General features: G+C 39.7%; 1 protein-coding gene across 1 annotated transcript in view; it reads left to right on the forward strand.

The window, feature by feature from the left end:
* PAQR8 (progestin and adipoQ receptor family member 8) overlaps positions 1-22,037 on the forward strand; it is a 48,287-nt gene extending 26,250 nt beyond the window's left edge. The window contains exon 2 of the mRNA XM_027840329.1: positions 17,516-22,037. Within this exon, the coding sequence (XP_027696130.1) occupies positions 17,573-18,637 (1,065 nt within the window). The 5' untranslated portion in view covers positions 17,516-17,572 and the 3' untranslated portion in view covers positions 18,638-22,037. The remainder of the gene's footprint in view (positions 1-17,515) is intronic.
* Positions 22,038-22,324: the final 287 nt, after the last annotated feature.

A 22,324-nucleotide genomic window follows, 5' to 3' on the forward strand; every position in this document is an offset into this window, starting at 1 on the left:
GTGTGTGTGTGTGTGTGTGTGTGTGTGTGTGTGTGTGTGTGTGTTTTAATGCATTCCTGAGGCTTGATGAGAGGGCCAGTGGTTAGAAGTCCAGCCTTGGAGTCATAGGAATGGAGTTTTCAAGTTCTGTGTCTTGACAGAAACTAGCTGTCATTTTTATTTAAGTTTCTCTGGGACCCAAGAAACTCTCTAAAGAATTATAGTGGCCAAAGGATGGTAGATTTGCATTGTTCGAGGCAACATGCACACCCTAAATTCACCATTCAGATGAAATCACTGGTTGAGGCCTTGAGGCTAGTACAGTGTATTTCATTTTGTCATTATATGGATTGATGAAAAAGTAAATTTCTAAAAATGTTGGATTCTGAAATCTGTTTTCTACCAAGTTTTTACCTTCCTTTATCGGGTCCAGTAAAAAGGGAGATCAGATTTCTTCTTTGAGTAAAAGTAGGTCACTGCCATCCACTCAACCTGGAAGGAGGATGAACTTTTTAGAGGCCATGTAATACATTGGAAAGAGAGCTGTATTTAGAGTGAGCAGACCTGAGTTCAAATTCTAATTCTGTTTACTATAGACTAGTTGTGTGACCCCTTACCAGTTCCTCATCTGTCACATGAGAGGACTGGACTAGATGAGAGAGTCTCAATTTTCTTTGTGTCATGCACCCCTCTTTCAGTCTGCTGAAGTCCCTGAACCTTATCTCAGAATTGTGTTTTTAAATGCATAAAATGACAAAGGGAACCAGCTATGTTAAAATACAGTTACCAAAATATTTTTAAAGCAAATTAAGGGGGCAGCTAGGTGGTGCAGTGGATAGAGCACCGGCCCTGGATTCAGGAGGACCTGAGTTCAAATTTGACCTCAGACACATAACATTTACTAGCTGTGTGACCCTGGCCAAGTCACTTACCCCCATTGCCTAACCAAAAAAAACAAAACCCAAATTAAAAACTCCAAGTGATGATCTCTTAAATTTCCTTGCAGCTCTGAGATCCTGTGATTGTCTGTGGAATCCCAGTTCCATAATTCTCTACTCTGGCAAAGACTTACTAGATTAGGCCAGTGCCCAATGTCAGTTTATAGAGCTCTCTTGGCCGATAAAGCTGTGCAACAGTTACACTTGAAATCATGAAAACTGGGAGAAGGGAGACGAAGAGAGCATGGGGACATGGCAGATGACTTCAGTTTCCTGAGAAGTTACCTCTCAAATTGCAGAAAGCACTTGTGCAAATATTTGCCAGATAGTTCTCAACACACCTCATACTTTTCTGAGGAGGGTGGCAACCCTTATCTCTGCCCTTTCCCTAATATTTCACCCTCCTCACTAGTCTGCAGAAGGCTTACCTTCCAAAGTCCAATTCCAGAAATCGTAAACTCTTAGAAATTCTGTCCAGTGACTTCATCAAAATTGGCCAGCCTATTGGGCAAAGGCCCCTCAGTCAGAGGAAATAAGATGTTAAACAGATAAATAGAAGGCAGCTTGTCTTGGGCCAGGCATGAGCATGAGATTAAAATATCATGAAATGAATTTGGGTATGGATGACAGTCTCACTAGCTGTATGGCCCTGGGCAAGTCACTTAACCTCTGTGGGCTTATGTTCCTCATCTGTAAATTGAGAAGATTACTTTCAGCTCTAAATCTATGATCCTGTAACATATTTGAAACCTCATAATGAAGCTGTAAGGTAGCAGTTCTCAAATACACCTTCTGCTCCAGTTCACAGAATATCATTATGGTTCTTTATTTTGTTTTGTCAATCTGATCAAATCATATGAGCCTGCTTTGATCATTTCAGAAATCAAGAGAAATAAAAAAATATATAAAGACTGTCCTTCCATTCACTTAACCAAGGTCTAAAACAGGATAAATATAACTGCTAAGCAAATATTTTAGGTTCATATTTGTCACATCTGGATTCTGGAACATCTATAATTATCTGGTGGAATGAGCAGTGGATTGAAAGTCAATAGACAATGGTTACAGTCCTTGCTATGTTGTGGAACTTGTGTGTAACCTTGGACAAATCTCACAATAATCTCTGGGTTGCTCATAAAACAAAGATAAGAATCCTTGCTCCTCCCTACCTTATTTGCCCACATTTATTGTGTGAGGAAAAATGAGGTTAAAATAGCAAAAGTAATGTAAGTTTTTCAGAAGACATCAAAGAGCCTGTTATAATTTGCTTTTTCTCAGATCACTCTGTTTTTATGTATTATTAAGAATGTGAATGCTACCCAAAAGGGTATAAGGGAATAAATTGTGGTTGAACCACAACCTCCTGAGGAAAGGAAGGAAGGAAGGAAGCATTAATTAAGTACTTACTATGTGTCAGGCACTGTGCTAAGAGCTTTACCAATGTTATTTCATTTTATCCTCACAACAGCCCAGGGAGGTAAGTGCTATTATGTTACCCATTTTACAGTTGAGGAAATTGAGGCAGACAGAGGTTAAGTGACTTGCCCAGGGTCACACAACTACTTCCTGACGCCAGGACTGTGCTCCCATCCACTGTGCCACCTAACTGCCTCTGAGTGGTGACATTTGTCATTATTACTAATACCTGGTATTTTTGTAACCCTTTTTTACTTTGCCAAAGGACTTGGAATCATAGATTTAGAACTGGAAGGGACTTTAATAGAGCACCAGACTTCCTAGAGTCAGAAAGACCTGAGTTCAAATGTGATTTCAAATACTTCCTAGCTATGTGACCCTGGACAAGTCACTTCACTTACGTTTATTGTTTCTTCAACTATAAAATGGGGATAATGATAGCCCTTACCTCCCAGGCTTGTTGTAAGCTTCAAATGAGATAACTGCAAAGTGCTTAGCACAGTGCCTAGCACGTGGTAGGAACTATATAAATGTTTGCCATCATTATTATCTAGTTCAACCTTTTCATTTTACAGAGGAGGAAACTGAGGCCCAGAGAGGTTAAGCAACTTGCCCAGAGTCACACAGCTAGTAAGTGACAGAATTCAATTTTGAACTCAGGTTCTCTGGCTCCAAATCCATTACTTTATCCATAGGACCATGGTGCCTTCTTGGCCATGGATGAGTATTTCTATGGGTAAATTATTACCTTGTTTATTACTTTTGTTATTACTGTTCTTGTTGAATCGTGCCTGACTCTTTATGAGCCCATTTGGGGTTTTCTTGGCAAAGATACTGGAATGGTTTTCCATTTCCTTCTCCAGCTCATTTTACAGATGTGAAAACTGAGGCAAAAAGATGTTAAATGGCTTGCCAAGATTATATAGCTAGTAAATGTCTGAGTCTGGATTTGAACTCAGGACTTCCTGATTCCAGGCCCTGTACTCTATCCACTATCTTGTTTTTTAAAAATAAATTACTTTAAAAAATAAGTGTTTGTTATTAGGTTATGGATAATTATTATCTTGTTTTATAAATGATTTGTATTTGTTTCAGACTATTTTCCAGAAGAGATCAGAGCACTTAACAGATATGATTTCACTTGGTTTCATAACACTTCTCTTTCCAAGCCAAAGGAAAGTGAGGCCCAGATCAGATAAACAATCTACCTAACCAGGAGCATTTAGCAAAAAGAGTAGCAGAACAGGATTTAGAATTAGGGTCTCATTCTCCAAGTCTTCCTTTGATTGTTAGCCTGTTGTGCCGCCAAGATGAATTAAATTCAGTTAATTCTCAGGTTAAAGCTCAGGTATTTAAGCAGATCTCTTCTTAAATATAGGAAGCTGCTTCTGGTGATAGGAAATGCTAGCGTTCTATCTCCAGCCCTGCTTTGGACTCCTATCCCAGCTACACACATCTCCTATACTCCCATGTGCTGCTGGCACCTCAAAGTCAACACGCCTGGAACTAAGCTAGTTTTCCTCCCCAAATCTATTTCTTTGTCACTTTACTATTTTCACCAGGGGCACCATCATTCATCCAAAATACCATGTTTGAAACTTGGATCCATGTTTGATTCTTTTATCCCCATCATCTCTCATGTCCAGCCGGTTACTAAGTCCAGCTGATTCTAATTGGTTTTCTACTCTATTCCATCTTTCACATCGCTGTTAGACCAAATGCCTTATTTGGAGATCTAGCCACATCATTCCTATTAAATAAAAACTCATTGATGATTCCCTGTTGCGTATAGAGTAAAATTCATACTTCTTTTGCCTGAGGTTCAAGGCCATCTAGATAGTGGTGACGTTTTACCATTCCTCACTTTCAGCCAAACTCACCGTCACCCCATTCATACCACATTTTCTACTTGGTGCCTTTCTGTTACCCAAGAACCTCTCATTTCTTCATATACATAACTGAATTCCTACCCTGCCCAAGTAAAATGCCACCTCCAGGAAGTCTTCCTTGGTGTTCCTAGTTGACATTGACTTTTCCCTCCTTGTTCCTCATGTATCACTTGCATCTCTCTTATAAAGATAGGGCCTGGACCTGTGATTTCATTGATATAAGTAACTCCCTAGGGGAGGAAACACCCTTTACTCATGCAGATTAGCAGATCAGTGACTTGTCCAAGGTCACACAGCCTGTATGTGTCTGAGGGTAGGACTTGAACCCAGGGCTTTCTGATTTGGAGGCTGGTTCTCTATATACTATACCTCTTATGGGAAATATAAGAAGAAAATACATCTTTCCTTGCTCCCTTATGGGTGTGGTTAAGCTAAGATTACATTTTATACTTATGTATTTAAATGCAAATGCAATTTTTTATGTTTTATTTATTTTTAAAGCTGTTTTTATTGAATACTATACTATTTAAAAAGAAAAATAAATTCTTTGAAAACTTAAAAAAAGGAAGAAAATACATGATTCTTAAAGTTTATACTTTAGTGGAAATGATAAGATAAACACATTTAGTAGTTAAACAACAAGGCTAGGCTGTACATGATTAAGTGTTTAAATGAATGGAACAGACAGTTCTTTAGCAGAACAGATAGTATTTTAGGAGGTCAGAGAGGGGAGAGATCACAATCGTCTGGGATGGGAGGGGAAAGGCTTTGTGGAATTTATGAAATTTGAGCTTTACCCTGAAGGATGTTTAAGGGGGACCTGAGACTTTCTCAAAGCCACAGAGTATGTTTGGTGCTGAGTTAAAAGACTGTTATGGTATTACTGTGGTTATCTGTGTAATAATTAGCCATGTTTAAGTCTAAAATTTTAATTTAATATTTCCTTAATTTCTATATATTCCCCCAACCCCCTTTCCAGCAAGCTATACCTTGTAACAAAACTGATGAACACCTCAACTGAGTCTGACAGTATATGCCATGGTCCTCACGCATAGTCCTCTCTTCTTTCCCTCCTCTCCTTGCAAAGGCAGAGAGCTATAGTTTCTCATCGCTTCAGGACCAAGCAAAAATTAGTACCTTTAATTGAAGGCATCTTTCCATTGCCTTTCTTACTCCAAAGAAAGAAAGATGTAAGGGAAGGAGGGAGGGAGGGAGGGAAGAAAAGCTGGAGGGAGGAAGGGAGAGAGAGAGAGAGACAGAGAAGTTATCGAATAAGGATATAAAAAGGGATTCCTTTTTTTTTTAGTTAAAAAAATTCAGTCCCAAATTTTCTCCTTCCCTCCACCACCCCATTGAGAAAAAAAGAAATATGATACCTGTTATGCATGTGAAGTTATGTAAGTGAAGTTATGCAAAACATATTTCCACATATAAGAACAGATTTTCTCTCTCCTCTTGCTCACCCTTCCCTCTCTCTTTTCGTCTCCAACCTTCCTCCTTCTCCCTATTTCTTCCCCCATTCCCCACTTCTGCAAAGTGAATTCTTAAAAATGATTTGATGTCAGTAGGAATCAACTCGTTTCTTGATGGTCCACTTGGCTTGGCCCAGGGCCTGGAATATCTGTGATTTCATAGTTGAACATGGCTTACAAATAGGAGAATATCTGACAATCAATAGGCCTCATAACCAGTCTGATCCAGGAGCTGAGTTCACTCACTGGGAGAGAGTCCTGATAGATTTCTTTCCCTAGACTTTAATTGGTATGCATTTCAGGCATTGGCACTTTACCTTTTCCCCAAACAGAATGGCTCAAAAGAAAAATTATCATCATCTGGTATTGACTTTTCATCCTTGTCACTTAGGTACTCCAAGATGTTCACTCCCCTAACACTTTCCCGGCCTTAGTGTTACTCTCAATTTTTCTCCCTCTTCACATCAGACAAAATAGACAGGTGCCACTTTGTCTTACTTTGCCCTTCACAAGGCCCATAATGATACAGTCTTAAAATGGTTACCCAAGCAAAATGAGATGAGATGAAATGTAGGCAGAAGGAAAATAAGAAATCAGTCAATCAAAGGGCATCATTGACCCACCAGAGAGTTCTAGCCAAAAGATAAAGAGATTGTACTACATCCTTCCTCCTCTTAAATTGTCTAAAACAATTCAAAGATTCTTTTCTTTTTCGTACTATTAGTAACTTAATCAATGCCTGTTGATTGGCTGTACTGTATTGTAGCCTACTTACTACCACCATGTGCCTCTTGTGATGAATGAAAAGCCTGAGAAAAAGAGTTTCTGGGCAATTAATAATCAATCTATTGATTATGGCTAGCAAATAATCAATAAATTAAGGTCAGTGGTTTCTCTCCAAACAAGTGATGAACCCTGGAGAATACTGGGTGCTTAAATAGATTTGGAAAAGGAGGTTGTCCCTAATGGGAGGAAATCCATTCTGATTGGTTAACAATTAATAGAAATGAGTATTATAATGAGGGGTGGGCTTACTATAATGAGGGGCTGGGGACAGGACTCTGATATTGTTAGTACTCTTAGATCATTCTACCTCCAGCAATCTATACAAAAGAATCCATTTAAAACCCAGTTCTACCTGAGTAGAACAATGGGCCAGAATTCACTTAGATTAGATTCTCTTTCCCCTTTAATCAGAACTAAGCTCTCCCAGTTGGGTGGGGTTCTGCCCAAGATTGAGGATAATGTCTCATTGACAGTCCTGTCCTTTACAAGGAAGTAAAGAGAAAAAAGAAACTCTTTGGGTCCTGTATATATATAAAATTGGTTATTAATATAATAAGCAAATAATCATTTTTTCTCACTCTCCATTGCTCTGTGGGTGATTCTCAATTTCAGGTCTTCAGAGACCAGTTCTCATGATTCACAGCCACTCGACAATACTCAAAGAGTTAATATCAAAGGATATTTCTTTGTGAGTATTATTCAGAGAACTTTGTAGTTTTTCAAAGCAATCTAGCCTGTTCATATCCTTTTCAATTCTGAACCCAACAGATTATCCATTTGCAGCATTTGTCCCAAGAGATACATACTTACTGATGGATGAATTCTATAGGTTATCCATCCAGTTGTGTATTCTAGTTTAGACAGTAAGCATTCATTTTTTAAAATAGAATTAAAATATTGATTATGTGTTCTTTACACACAGTACTGTTAGGCATTCTACAGCAATACCGTGTAATAGCAAAACTGCCCTCAAGGAGCTTATGATCTCAAATGGACAGTATCAGTGTAGACACCCTGAATAAGGCATTTTGTAAAATAAATTTTTTGTTCCTGTTGATACATCTGACTAAAGGAAGCATAACAGGATCAAAATTAAAGAAGGTGGGGAGAAGTAGCTACATCATATGATCATATACTCAATGAAGAGCCCCTTGGTAGATGGAGTTCCCTTAAAATGAGTAGCTTTTCGGGGCAGCTAGGTAGCGCAGTGGATAGAGCACTGGCCCTAGATTCAGGAGGACCTGAGTTCAAATCCGGCCTCAGACACATAACACTTACTAACTGTGTGACCCTGGGCAAGTCACTTAACCCCATTGCTTACCCCCCAAAAAAAAAAAAAAAAGGAGTAGCTTTCCAGCATAAGCAGGATAACAAAAGGAATCTCTCACTAACACCCTCAAGTAGAAAGGGAACCTAATACTCCTATAGCCATGATGAGAAAACCTTAATCTGCAATCCTCTAGCTTACACTGAGTCATTAATAACTCCATGCTGATGGGCAGAATCAGGCTGAGGATCCTCTAGCTAACCCCCCATTCCATAGTGGCCATGTGGTTGCCAGAACAGACAGTAGGCATTCTTCATCCACTTAGTCTTAACTGTGTGGATAGTTGGGACTTGCTGTTTTGAGTGGTTATGGACTTCATCCAAGAGGTCCCATGGTGTTCTAGGGTGTGATACAAATAAGCACATAGTGATTTATCTGTTATGCATAGTAATATGTGTATTTGTACATATTACATACACACACAAAGTGGAACATCTTTTTTTAATTAAATTTTCCCCCAATAACATGAAAAACAATTTCTAACTTTTATTTTTTTTTAAGTTTTGAATTCCAAATTCTATCCCTTTCTCCCTTCTCTCCCTGAGACAGTAAGCAATCTGATATAGGTTATACATGTACAATCATGTAAAACATTTCCATATTAGTCATTTTATCCAAGAAGACTGGGAACAAAAAAGAAAGAAAAAAAGAAAGTGAAAAATAGTATGCTTCAGTCTGTATTCAGACATCAGTTCTTTCTCTGAAGGCAGAGAATATTTTTCATAATGAGTCCTTTGAGATTATCTTAGATCATTATATTGCTGAGAATAGGCAAGTCATTCACAGTTCTTCATTGTACAATATTGTTATTATTGTGTGTGATGTTCTTCTGGTTCTGCTCATTTCACTTTGTGTCAGTTCATGTATGTCTTTCCAGGTTTTTCTGAAATCATTCTGCTCGTCATTTCTTATAGCACAGTAATATTCCATTACAATCATATTTTATAACTTGTTCAGCCATTCCCCAATTGATAGGCATCCCTTCAATTTCCAAATCTCTGCTACTCAAAAATAACTGCTATAAATATTTTAGTACAAATAGGTCTTTTCCCTTTTTAAACAATATTTTTTGGAATACAGACTTAGTAGTGTATTGCTGGGTCAAAGGGTATGCACAGTTTTATAGCCCTTTGGGCGTAGTTCCAAATTGCACTCCAGAATGTTTGGGTGAGTTCACAACTCTACCAACAGTGCATTAGTGGTAGGACATATTTCTAATGCTCGTTTTTCAAGAAATCAAAATAATCTCTTTACAGACTAATCAAACATATCAGGCTTTTAATGTTGGGAAAATATAATTTGACTCATGGCATATTGTAATCCTTTTAGAGGGGCTAGCTCTCTAAGAGCATAAATTGGAGAACAGGTGCTATTCTGCTTTGGTAGAGAGTTCCCTATATAGGTCCAATTTAAAAAGGCAAAAATATTTTCAATTCATGTTATTCAATTTCAATTCAATTAACTAAGTTAATTGAATTCAATTCAATTAAATATATGATCTGTTACAAGCCAGTGCTGTGAAACAAATATATATGGGGACCATTAAACTGTATATAAGGATCCCTGTGGCCTGCATATTGACTTAGTTTTAAAACGTAATACTACCTATATTTTATTATTTTTTATTTATTTTATCTCTTTAAGTAATTTCTTTTTAGTGGCAGGACTTGAAGTGAAGAGATCTAGGTTCAAATCCTGGCTCTGACACTTAGGAAACGTGATCCCTTGGCTAGATTATGTAATCCCTCAAGACCTCAATTCCTTCATCTGTAAAAGCAGGGGCGTATGTGTGTGTGTGTGTAATTGCTAGCTACAGCACACAGTTGTTGTGAAGAAAGTGCTTTGCAAACCTGCTAGACACAATATGATTTGTTATTTATTTGAAAGTCATGCATTTAACAATTATTACAGTTAACTGTGCAGAGCCACACAGGGGCAAGTGTGGCTGAAAAGATCCATGTGGGTCCAACCCTTCTTTCTATTGCCCAGTGACTATAATGAGAGGCCTGGTAGCTATTTGCAGCTCCACCTCTGACCCCTTCCTGGGCATCCCAAAGGCTTTGCCCTAAAAGAGAAATCCTTTTCTTATCATCCCTTACCAATTTGGCATTTTAACTGCTGTCCTTAACCAGTCATCAGTGATTATGCAGCCTTGGCTGAAGCCGCACTTTAGGGAGTCCTTGAAGTGTATCTTCACTCTCCCTGCTGGTGATTGACCCACTTTAATTCACTATGTAGCAGCAGCTGCCTGACTGTCCTGATCTATGTGTGTGCATGTGCATGTGTGTGTGTGTGTGTGTGTGTGTGTGTGTGTGTGTGTGTGTGTGTGATGAGCAGTAGTTCAGGGCTGGTATTGTGGCTGCACCATGGGGACTTGCTTCTTGGTGTTAAAGGTGGCACTGACGAACCAGACACATGCTATCATGGAATTCTACAGTGGGAGGGGATTATACAGATCACCTAGTCTAATCTGATGGTTTCTTCTAAACCTTAATTTTCTTGTATCTTTCTGTTGCATTTTACACCATTGATTACCTTCTCCTGGGTTTTTGTGCTAGTGTTCTCTCTTGGTTCACTGCCTACAGTTTTGGCTGCTTCTTCTGAATGTCCTTTGCTGGGTCATCATTCCTGTCCCAAACCCCTAATCATGAGTGTCACCCATGACTTTTTCACTCTGTACTATCTTGATGATCTCATTAGCACCCATGGGGTCTGTTATTATATCTTTGTAGATGACTTTACAGATCTCCTTCCTCACTTAATGCCATCACTTATATTGGCCCCTTGGAATGCTCCTCACTCTTCCCTACGTAAATATTGCTTCATCCTTGAAGGCCTAGCTCAAATCTACAGCACCTATACTGATACCACCACAAAATTTAGCACATAATTGCATTCTCTCATTTGTTGTGTAAGTGTTATCTCTTCAGTTAGATTATAGGTTCTTTGAAGAAAGGGACCACGAGTAACGCGAGCCCACATTAAGCTTGGAATAAAAGCTTCTTGATTGTTTGAAGTCATTAACAATGTAATATTCCTAACTGTGCTGTAATTAACTGTTCAGAGAAGCATAGGATGATTGATATGAAAGCATGCAAAGTTAAGTAAGCAGAAGCAGGAAAACAATATATGCAATGGTTACAACAATGGAAATAGAAATAACAACAACAACAAAATTAGAACTGAATGCTGTGTCATTATAATGATCAATTTTTGTTTGTCCCCAGCAAAAAGATGAGAAAATGTACCTCCTTCCCTTTTTTTGTGGAGGAAGGGAATTATGGGTATGAAGTACTGCATATAATGTCAGACTTGAATGGTGTATTGGTTAGTTTTGCTAAAATGTTCTTTTCCTCTTTTTAAAAAAAATCTTTGTTATAAGAGGTTTCTTTTTAAGAAAGGAAGGGGAGAATATATTGGGAATATATTGGGAAATGAAGGTATAGAAAAATAAAAAATATCAATAAAAGTTTTTAAACTTAATAATATAGTTTAGAAAAAAAGACCATGTAATATTTACAGTGCACATTAGAATATAGATTCCATTTTTCCAAAGAGAAAACAGTGATCCTCTTTAGCATAAAATACATCAACCCCAGCTGAGTAGGTTAAATTTTTTATGAATTTCTTATATAGATGTGGTGCTATTCTAAAGTTGTGTTAGGATAATATGTCATGAGAGTTGTGATCCTTCAATAGGAAGGGGAGTAATTTGGAGAACTGTACAAAGAAGCATTACCTGTCAATTAATCAACAATAATTATGAAGCACCTACTGTGTGCCAAGTACTATGCTAAGTGCTAGGGATACAAAAGAGGCAAAGGACAGTCCCTGCCCTCAAGGAGCTCACATCACATGGGGGAAATGACATGCAAACAAATATATGCAAAGCAAGCCATATATAAGATAAAAGGGAAATAATTAACAGAGGGGAGGTCACTAGAATTGAGAGGTTGGGAAAGGCTTCCTGTAAAAGATGGAATGTTAGCTGGGACTTAAAGGAAGCCCCGGGGGGGGGGTCAGTAGTCAGAGATGATGAGAGAGAGTATTCCTGGCATGGAGGATGGCTACCAGAAATGCCCAGAGTAAGAGATGGAACGTCTTGTGTGTGGAACAGACAGGAGGCCAGTGTCACTGGATCAAAGAATTCATGTTGGGAAGTAAGTTGTAAGAAGACTGGAAAGGTGGGAGGAGAGTAGGTTATAAAAGACTTTGAAAGGCAAACAGAACATTTTGTATTTGATCTTGGAGGAAGTGGGAGCCACTGGAGTTTATTGAATAAGGGAGTGATGTGGTCAGACCTGTGCTTCGGGGAAATCACTTTGGTGGCTGAATGGAGGATGGGCTGGAGTGGAGAGAGACTTGAGGTAGGCAAGCCCTCTAATGGCCTATTGTGAGAGTCCAGGCATGAGGTAATGAGGGCCTGTAGCAGAATGGTGGCAATGTCAAAGGAGAGAAGGGGGTGTATTCAAGAGATGTTGCAAAGGTAAAACCGACAGGCCTTGCAACAGCCTATAATAGGGGGGAGGGGTCTGAGAAAGTGAGGAGTTGATTCAAAGGTAGTCACTCACAAGTAGTCATTCAGAGAATACTGTCAGGTGTGTTTCAGTGTTTGGCTGCAGGTAAATGACCTACTCCAAATAGATTTAAATTTTATAGAGCTAAATAGATTATTTAAAATTTTATTGATTTTTTTTAACATCACATTCATTTGCAACATATAATTTTCCTACTCACTCAGAAAGCCATTCATTATACTGAAAAAAATAAAAAAGAAAGAGAAAGGAAAAGTAGTTCTGTAAAACTAACCAAAACACTGGCCAGGTCTAATCGTATATACAATGTTCCATATCCACAGGCCTCCAGCTCTGAGAGTAGATCATTGTAAAGTCTTTCCCTGGAAGCATTTCTCACTCCCCTGACATCATGAGAATGGGCCTGGCCTGCTCCAAAGACAGTTCAGTTCTTCCCAGCTTCAGCTATGAAGGCTGACAGCTGGATTTTCCAGCAGTGGTGACCACTCCATGAAAAAGATGGGGTGTGAATTGAGCCATTGAAAGAGTACAAAAAAACCCCTGCCAGGTGGGAAAAATTCTCAAACTACCGGACTCCCAGAGAGAAACCCACATCTTTTTCAGCACCAGAAGATGCGAGGGCTAACGACTGCAGAGGAGACTTGGCATCATCGTGCGCATGGTTCCCAGGCAGTTGTGGTTGTTTCCAGGGACTGTTGAGTTGTATGAAATCCCCCTGAGGAGTGTCAGGTTACCCACAAGTCAGTTTTGCTGAATAATGGGATAGAAGAGAAGTTGAGGTCACTATTGTGAGTTTTAAAGGAGATCCTAGAAAGAGGAGGAACCCTATGCAAGAGAAAGAACCTTCTTAACTTCTAGCTTTTTATCTAGGCTTTTTTCCCCTTGAAATCTGAGATTATTTCCCATAAGTAGTGCCCCAATTATCCTTCTATTCTCAGTTCTATCTCCCTTGTCCAATGGGAAAATAAAAATAATGGAAATAAAAATATGATTCCGAGATGAAAAAGACTTCTTGAAGACAAAACTTTAAGAAGAAATTAGGGATGATTATGATGAATGGGGAGTACTGGTATCTAAGGAAATAGTACTGACTCTGGCTCAGAGGACCTGGATTCAAATCCTACCTCTGATGATGGATTATTAACTTTGTGACCTTCAGTAACGTCCTGAGCCCTCAGTTTTCTTCTCTGTAAAATCAAGGGTCTTTGCAGCTTTACTACATCCATGATCTCATGATCCCCCTATTAGCGAGAGTCTTACAGGCTGTGACATTCTGAACTTCCCCATGTGAGTTTATAATTTGTTGTGTCATTTAACTTAATTGATTCCATGTTTCAGCAGATTTGTAGAGGTGTAGAGAGCCAAGAGGAGCACTTCATCTTCAAATGCTGATGAAATGGTGAAGGTTTTTGGCTAAGAGTATTCAAGGATCCCTTCCTCCATCCTCCCTGTTTCCTCACTGATTCAATGTGGAGCAGTAGCTAGTAGGTGATACAGCAGATAGAACATTGGGACTGCTGTTAGGAAGACCTGAGTGTAAATCTGGTTTTGGACACTTAATAGCTGTGTGGCCTTGGGCAAGTCATTTAACCTCTGATTGCCTCAGCTTCCTCATCTGTAAAATGGGGATAATAATAGCTCCTATCTACCAGGGTTGTTGTAAGGATCAAATGCGTTAATATTTACAAAACACTTAACATAGGGCCTTGGTACATAGTAGGCATTATATAATGATAGCTATTATCATTATCAGTGCACGTCTTGATTTCTGCCATCTATAAAATGGGGTTGATGCTTACGTCTTCCCTGAATGCCTTAGAAGAGTAGACAGATAAGTGTCTCTCTATTGAAATAATGCCCTTTAGCTCTTCAAGAAGGTGCTGTGTGGGTACAATATATGACTTTGTTCCCCACTGAAGAAAGGCTGTCCCTAGAAGCTCTGACTCCTTCTGGCTTGTGGACCTCTCAACCCCAAAGGGTAGGACACCATGGAAAATTGGCAGTCCCATTCCACCTCTTGCCTTCTTTGTATCATCTGCCACTTAGAGGGTTAATCCCCCCGACTCTCAATTATTGTTCACCAACTGCCAGTGGAAAACAGATGGGAAAATGTCCATTCAAAAATAACTCTAACTATTCCCCTCCTAGGAAGTGCCAGAGCCTGAGCCCCCTTTTCTGTTAGCTGACAGTCTTATTTCTTTTTTTTCCTAAATGGAGCTATTTTTTACTCTTTCTCTTCCTATTTCTGTCTTTCTTCTCTCTCCTTTTTCTCTATTTCTTTTGCTATCACTGACCCTGTACATTTCTCATTTTCTTTCCTCTTCCAACACTTGAACCTCCACATCCACTTTTTCTTTTTTTAACCTCATGAGAACAGAGATCAGAGATTTATACCTGGAAAGGGTCCTCAGAAATCTTAAGTGAGGGGGTCCTTAACCTTTTCTGGACCCTTTTGGCAGTCTAGTGAAGCTCCTTCTCAGAACTCTCTATTTAGATACATAAAATGAAATACGTAGGATTACAAAGGAAACAAATTATTTTGGAAAACATTTATTATGTGTGTGTATACATACATATATACGTACATATATGTGTGTGTCTGTGTAGTTTAAAAAACAAGTTCATGAACCTCAGCTTAAGAACCCCTGTCCTAGTTCAACACTCTCCTTTTGTAGATGAGGAAAATGAGGTCTAAGGAGGCTTATGGGAAATGATGAGCAGGCAGACTTCAGAAAAACCTGGAAAGACTTACATGAATTGATGCTGACTGAAGTGAGCAGAATCAGGAGAATATTGTGCACAGTAACAGCAACATTGGGTGATGATCAACTGTGATAAACTTAGCTCTTCTCAGCAATGCAATGATCTGAGACAATTCCAAAAGACTCATGATGGAAAATGCTGTCCACATCCAGAGAAATAACTGATGGAGTCTGAATGCAGATCAAAGCATATTATTTTTACTTTTTTTGTTCTTTTTTTCATGTTTTTTTTCCTGTTGTTCTGTTTCTTCTTTCACAACATGACTAATGTGGAAATATATTTAACATGAGTGTATATGTATAAACTTTATCAGATTGCTTGCCCTCTTGGGGAGGGGGGAGAGGAGGGAGGGAGGAAAAATTTGGAACTGAAAATCTTACAAAAAAATGAATGTTGGAAACTATTTTTACATGTAATTAGAAAAAACAAAATACTATTTATATTAAAAAAAAGAAAAATAAAAAAAAAAATAAAGAGCCTTAGAGCCTTGCCCAAGGCCACCCTGGTAGTCATTGGCAGAGCAAAATTAGATTTTATTTTCCTTTTTTTTCTGGCACATTGGGAAAGTAGTAGGCAGATCAAATGTTTTGCTCCCAACCCTTCATCCCCCATCCTGCCATCTCAACAAATCATGTAACATTTGCTATATTTTGCTCCCCAGCTTTTGTAAACCCAGCTCTTAGCAGTGTCTGGCACATAGTAGGTACTTAATAAGTCCTTATTGACCATCACCACAAACCTAACGTCGTAGTTGTAAGAGAGGGTAATTGTCAGCTATAGAGTAAAGCATTCAGGGTTCTGTGGGGAAAAGAGCATCAATCACATAAATAAATCAAGCTTGGAACTTCTTTAAAATGGGGAAATTCAAAGCATGATTGCCATTATAGTAGCATTCTATACTGAAAATCCAGTTCCTTACCTGTTAACTCTCTTAATGATGGTTATAACCAAACATTTTGCCAAATGCCCAACTGTGCTCATCTGGCTAATTTAGAGACTATGTCTCTGGGAAACAAGCGTGGGGTGGTTGAGAGAACATTGGATTGGGAACCAGGACACCTGCTTTCTAGTTTAGGTTCTGTCATTATCTTACATGGGACCTTGAGTCAGTTTCCCTTTCTTCTCAGTGTGGGATCATAGTTTGAAATCTGGAAGGGACCTTAGAAGCCATCTAGTCCAATCTTTTCATTTTATAGATGAGGAAAATGAGGCCTAAACAAGTGAAATCACTTTCCCAAGGTCTATGGGTAGTAAGTCAAGGAGCAGGTATTCAAACCCTGGTCTTCTGATTTCTAGTTCCAGTATTCTTTCTCCTGCTGATGCTGCCCTGTTTCCTCCTCTATACAGAAATGAGATTGAGCTAGGAGGTGACAGCTAAACTGCCTGCCAGCTGTGATGTTCTGTACTTCCCTGTGTGAGTTTAGGCCTGCGATCTTAACCTGAGGGTCTTACCCTGAGTCTCAATTTCCTCACTTGTAAAATAACGATAATAATAGTTGGGTGACCATAAAGTTCAGATTCAGTCACCTACAGTGGGGAGTTCTTTTAAAACTGCTAGTCATCAAGGTACAGTCAAAGACCCTTGTCATTCAACTTTTCTTTTTTTTTTTAATTAAAATCAGAATAGCCTTTTTGCCCATTTCACATGATCAATAAAGTATTTTCTTTACTAAACCTGTACCAAGTACTGATCATGCTATTACCAATTTAAATGTATAGTTTGCCTGTATTTGGGGGGCCTTGATCCATTCTTTATATCAAGTCTTCAAGCTCCCTGAGATATTTGCACTGGAAAGTGATTTAGGTTATCCCAAATACCTCGAGAACAATGACTGCTTGAACATAGTGGGTACTTAATAAATACTTATTGATTGAATGATCATTAATGATATTGAATGCCATTGTTGATTCTAGTAATGTCTGTAAGATGATTATCCTGTATTTTTGTAATATGGAGTCCTATAATGGATAGAGTGCTACATTTAAAGCCAAAAAAGATAGGTTCAAACCCTGACTCTAATTCTTAACTGGGGGAGCTAGGTGGCACAGTGGATAGAGCACCAAACCTAGAGTCATGAAGACGTGAGTTCAAATCAACCTCAGACACTCAGTCACTTAACCTCTGTTTGCCTTAAGCCACTGGTGACAAACCGCTCCAGTAACTTTGCCAAGAAAATCCCATTTGGGGTCACAAAGATCCAGACATGACTGAACAACAATAGAAAATGTTAGCTGTTATCATAATTTTGCCTCTTTTTGTATCCTCAGCACTAAGCACAGTGCCTGGCGCATAGAAGATGCTTAATAAATATTGATTGATTGATTAATAGACTAGAGAATATGTGTAGTTTCTTCCCTCATATTATACATGAGTCTTTGGCTACATTTAAAGAGATTTTTTTCCTTCTAGGTTAAAGACTCCTGGGTCCTGGGCCTGCTACATAGAGAGGCCCTAGCTCCGGCAACCATGACGACGGCCATCTTGGAGCGCCTAAGCACACTCTCCGTCAGCGGACAGCAGCTGCGTCGCCTGCCTAAGCTCCTAGAGGATGGCCTTCCCAAGATGCCTTGCACCGTCCCAGAAACCGATGTGCCCCAGCTCTTCCGGGAGCCTTACATCCACACTGGCTACCGCCCCACAGGCCACGAGTGGCGTTACTATTTCTTCAGCCTCTTCCAGAAACACAATGAGGTGGTCAATGTGTGGACCCACTTGCTGGCAGCCCTGGCTGTCCTCCTGAGATTCCAAGCCTTTGCCGAGGCGGAAGCCCTGCCGTGGACCTCGGCCCATTCCCTGCCCCTGCTCCTCTTCATCTTGTCCTCTATCACATACCTCACCTGCAGCCTCCTGGCCCACCTGCTGCAGTCTAAATCAGAGCTGTCCCACTACACCTTCTACTTCGTGGACTACGTTGGGGTAAGCGTCTACCAGTATGGCAGCGCCCTGGCTCACTTCTTCTACAGCTCCGACCCGGCCTGGTACGAGCGGTTCTGGCTTTTCTTCCTGCCAGCAGCCGCCTTCTGCGGCTGGTTGTCCTGTGCTGGTTGCTGCTATGCCAAGTACCGCTACCGGAGGCCTTACCCAGTCATGAGAAAGATCTGTCAGGTGGTCCCGGCAGGGCTGGCCTTCATTCTGGACATCAGTCCCGTGGCCCACAGAGTGGCACTGTGCCACCTGTCTGGCTGTCAGGAGCAGGCGGCCTGGTACCACACCCTACAGATTTTCTTTTTCCTGGTCAGTGCCTATTTCTTCTCCTGTCCAGTGCCAGAGAAATATTTCCCAGGCTCCTGCGATATCGTGGGTCATGGGCACCAGATCTTCCATGCCTTTCTGTCAGTCTGCACCCTCTCCCAACTGGAGGCCATTCTTCTGGATTACCAAGGACGACAGGATATCTTTCTGCAGCGGCATAGCCCCCTCTCTGTCTACTTGGCCTGCCTCTCATTCTTTGTCTTGACTGCCTGTAGTGGTACAACCGCAGCCCTCCTAAGGCGAAAGATCAAGGCTGAACTGACCAAGAAGGATTCCTGAGGATGGCAGGTTGAGGGTTGTGTGGTTTCTTGGGAATTTGCTTGGAAAAAAAAAAAAAACTCTAGAATAGAGTGGTGGAAGAAGATTGAATTTTTTTTTAAGAGCTGTACTTTAAATTTTATTTCTAAGTATGAGCTTATGGGTATAGCAATTGGAAAGCATAAAAGTCTTTTCTTATTTTAATAATGGGAATACTTCTTTTCCTTCAGCAATACATCCTCAGATGGCACAGATGGGGAAGGTGCCTTGATTAGATTTCATCATGATTCTGAATCAAGGAGAATTTGACTGGTTTTAACTGAGCAGAATTCCAGCTCAGCCTCCTAAGGCTAGTAGCACTCAGGATGAGAGGGGTTTAATATTGAACTGGAGAAAATGCTGAGCAAAATGCTGTTGTTATAGCAGCCCAATTATGCTGATGTCTAAAGTGTGGGATGATCTCAGAACCCTTTTTCAACTGCATTTGGAGCACCAGGGGTCCAGAGATCAGTGATCAAAACCCGTAAACACATTGAATTGTTTGATTCCTCTCATCTTCCTTTCTTTTTCTCTCCTCACCCAAATATAGGCCCCTTTCTCAGGATGACTGTCAGCTGCTTGGGGCTGGGCTATTCACCCAGTTCTGAAGTGTACATGGTGATCGAAAGGACTATATATCAGCTACAGGGGGTCTGCAGAGACATTCAGAAAACCATGTATTCTGACACTATTCAGCGTCGGTGAAATGCTAAGAGTGTTTAGGAGGGCCTTGCTTTCCAGAATGTATTTTTGTGGGCACTGTTCTTTTGCACTGGAGATATCATAGCTCCCTTTAGGGCTTGGGAACCCTATGGTTGAGCAGGAAATTTGCTCTACTCTTTAACGAAGCCAGATTCTGGCATGTGGGAGGATGAGCTGTTTCCAGGTGTCCTTTTCAGGGTTTCTCATTGATTTGGAGAATATCTGGGGTCCTGACTAGACATTATTTCCCCTACTTCCTCAACTTCTCAAGTAGATCATTCCAGCCCCTTGAGGGAACCCATATAAATAGTCTACTGTGGATCTCCAAGTGAGTAGTAGGTCTACTTTGACCTGGAACAAATCATTCAGAATTGCTCTGAGTATCTGAGAAAAACCCATATATTATTCCTAGGTTTGAACATATGTGTACTTTATTCCCCATAAAGTACATATTTCAACTAGAATTGTCCTATAATGTGAAGGATTCCTATGGTATGTGTCAGGACAGGCAACACTCACTAAGAACTTTATAGGTTAGATATCCGGAGCAGCCATGAAATCCTTCCTTCTTAGAGGCCACCAATTCTCCTTTAGCCTCTATCAGCAATTCTCAAGGTTAATGATGTGAAGGTCTGGACTCCTCTCAGAACAGTATTTAAAGCCCCCGTTCACCGAGATTTATGTTTATGAGCTCTAATTCTTTTATTCTTGGTCAATCCTTGGTCAAATCCTTGTTCTTAATTCCATTTTCACTGGACCCAAAGATGTTTGTTTAAATTTTCTTTTTTAACTGATTTAATTGATTCAGGGAAATTTCCTACTGAGGAAACTTCCTTTTCTAATAAGTAACTTAGCTATCATTTTTTATTTTACATAGGGAGGTGCCTAGTACACTTAGAAGCTAAGTGACTTGCTCAAAGTCACACAAGCCAGTATGTGTTGGGAGCAGGACTTGAAACTCCAGTCTTCAGGACTCAAAGCCAACTGAGCTCTCTATCTACTAGGCCAAGCTGCCTGTTGTTTGGATTTAGTGCCTTATAAATTCAAATGTGTTAATTGTTTTCATTTTTGACCAGGTGGTGATTTTTCTTTTAGGGATTAAGGCAATAAGGCCAAGGAACATTTCATTCTCCCAACCAGCAAATAGAGAAGGTAGGAAAAGGCTGGTTATTGCTTTTCAACTGAAAGACCCGAAAAATGTTCAAGAAAATTTCACTATTACTTTATTAATTAATCAGAAGAAATCCTATGTTTCTGTCACCTTTCATCCAACTGGATATCTCAGTGTTGAACCTTAAATTCCAGAGGATTTATTAAATAAGTTTCTCATACAATACATTCAACAGCTGTGGTAACCAGTACAAATAAAGCCAAATAAACTGAATAGGCTTGAACTAAGACTGTACTGAAAGAATATGCAAACATATGGAGCAAGGTTGGAGTCAGTATTGCCATTTGATTGAGCAACTAGACCTTGATGGAAGTATGTTGATGACACCTCAAAAAACTTTATTTTTTAAAAGAACTGGATTGAAGAGAATTGTGTCTAAGTCAATCCTTGTGATTGACCTGTGGCTCTATTTAATACCAAAGATCTTTACACTAAGGCCAGATGTTTACAAAAGGAGGATGGAAGGCAAAGGATTCCAATGTTGTTGAGACAGAAAGGATATTTCAGAATATCACTGACTAATCAACATTGAATGCAGGAACCAGGTTAGAGGGTAGGAAGGAGGAGAGAGAGAGAAATCATTTATTAAGAGCTTATATATACTTGGCACTGTGCTAAGTAGAGGGAAGACAAATATAAGTGAGCAAGACAGCCCTTGCCCTCAAGAAGCTTACGTTCAAATGGGAAGACAGTACATAAGAGCTGGAAGGGGGAAGGAAGGAAGTAGAGACTCCTAATAGGCAAGATAATGTGAAAGGCCTCCCCATCAGAGTTCAGTGTCTGGAGGTCTAGTGAAGTCCAGTTTCTGGTACCCAGGAGATAGGGATAATGGACAGAACAGAGGCAACATGATGGTGGGGAAGAGATAGCAGCTCTGCTCTGGGTAGATTCAGAGTGCCTCGGTTACTTCAATATGATATGATATAGCTTACCTATTTAAGATTCGCTCCCCCATTCATGTGTTCTCACCTGCCTACAGTTTCAAATCCTATGATCATATGACCTTTCTGGGATCAATTAACTCTAAATGATTATCATGAAAAAGAAATATAATTAAGCTCAGAAGTTTAAAGAGGACCGAAGCTCTAGGTATTAATTCCAAAAAGATTGAATTTAAGTGGACGGTAATGCACAGTTTGGGTATCTGTCAACTCAGAGTATGAACATTAAGAACCCAAGACTTGTCGATGATAAATCTTCTAGTTCTTTACTGAGATATGCTTCCACCTAGTGGTATCCTGAAAATCATTTTAAGTTCCATGTTTAATCAACTTTCTGAGTTACACTCTGCATTTGGACACCCTCTGTTTTATCTGGAATGATTCTGATTTCTCCATAGCTTAGGACTGAGTGGCAAAAAGATGACACAAACAGACAAGACTAGAGAAAGAGTTGTTGAGTCATTTAGGTCATGTCCAACTTTCTGCAACCCCCTTTTGTGGTTTTCTTGGCAAGGATACTGGAGTGGTTTGCCATTTTCTGCTCCAGATCATTTTACTGATGAGGAAACTGAGGCAAACAGGGTTAAGTGACTTGCCCAGGGTCATACAATAAATATCTGAGGCCAGATTTGAACTCAAGTCCTCTAGACTATTGACCAGCACTGTGCACCTAGGAAGAGTAACCACTCATAATGGGGTATGCCTCTAAAAAACTTACCACAGAAGGCTAAAAGATTGACGGGAACAACTGCGGTCTACCGAACACACTCTAATTGCTTTATTCTGAATGGATACAACCTCTTTTTTTTTTCTTCTAATTTTTAAAGTTCTAATCACATGTCTTTTAAGTTCTTA

This window comes from Vombatus ursinus, unplaced genomic scaffold (assembly GCF_900497805.2).
Source record: "Vombatus ursinus unplaced genomic scaffold, bare-nosed wombat genome assembly UNPS02004698.1, whole genome shotgun sequence".
Taxonomy (NCBI): Eukaryota; Metazoa; Chordata; class Mammalia; order Diprotodontia; family Vombatidae; genus Vombatus; species Vombatus ursinus.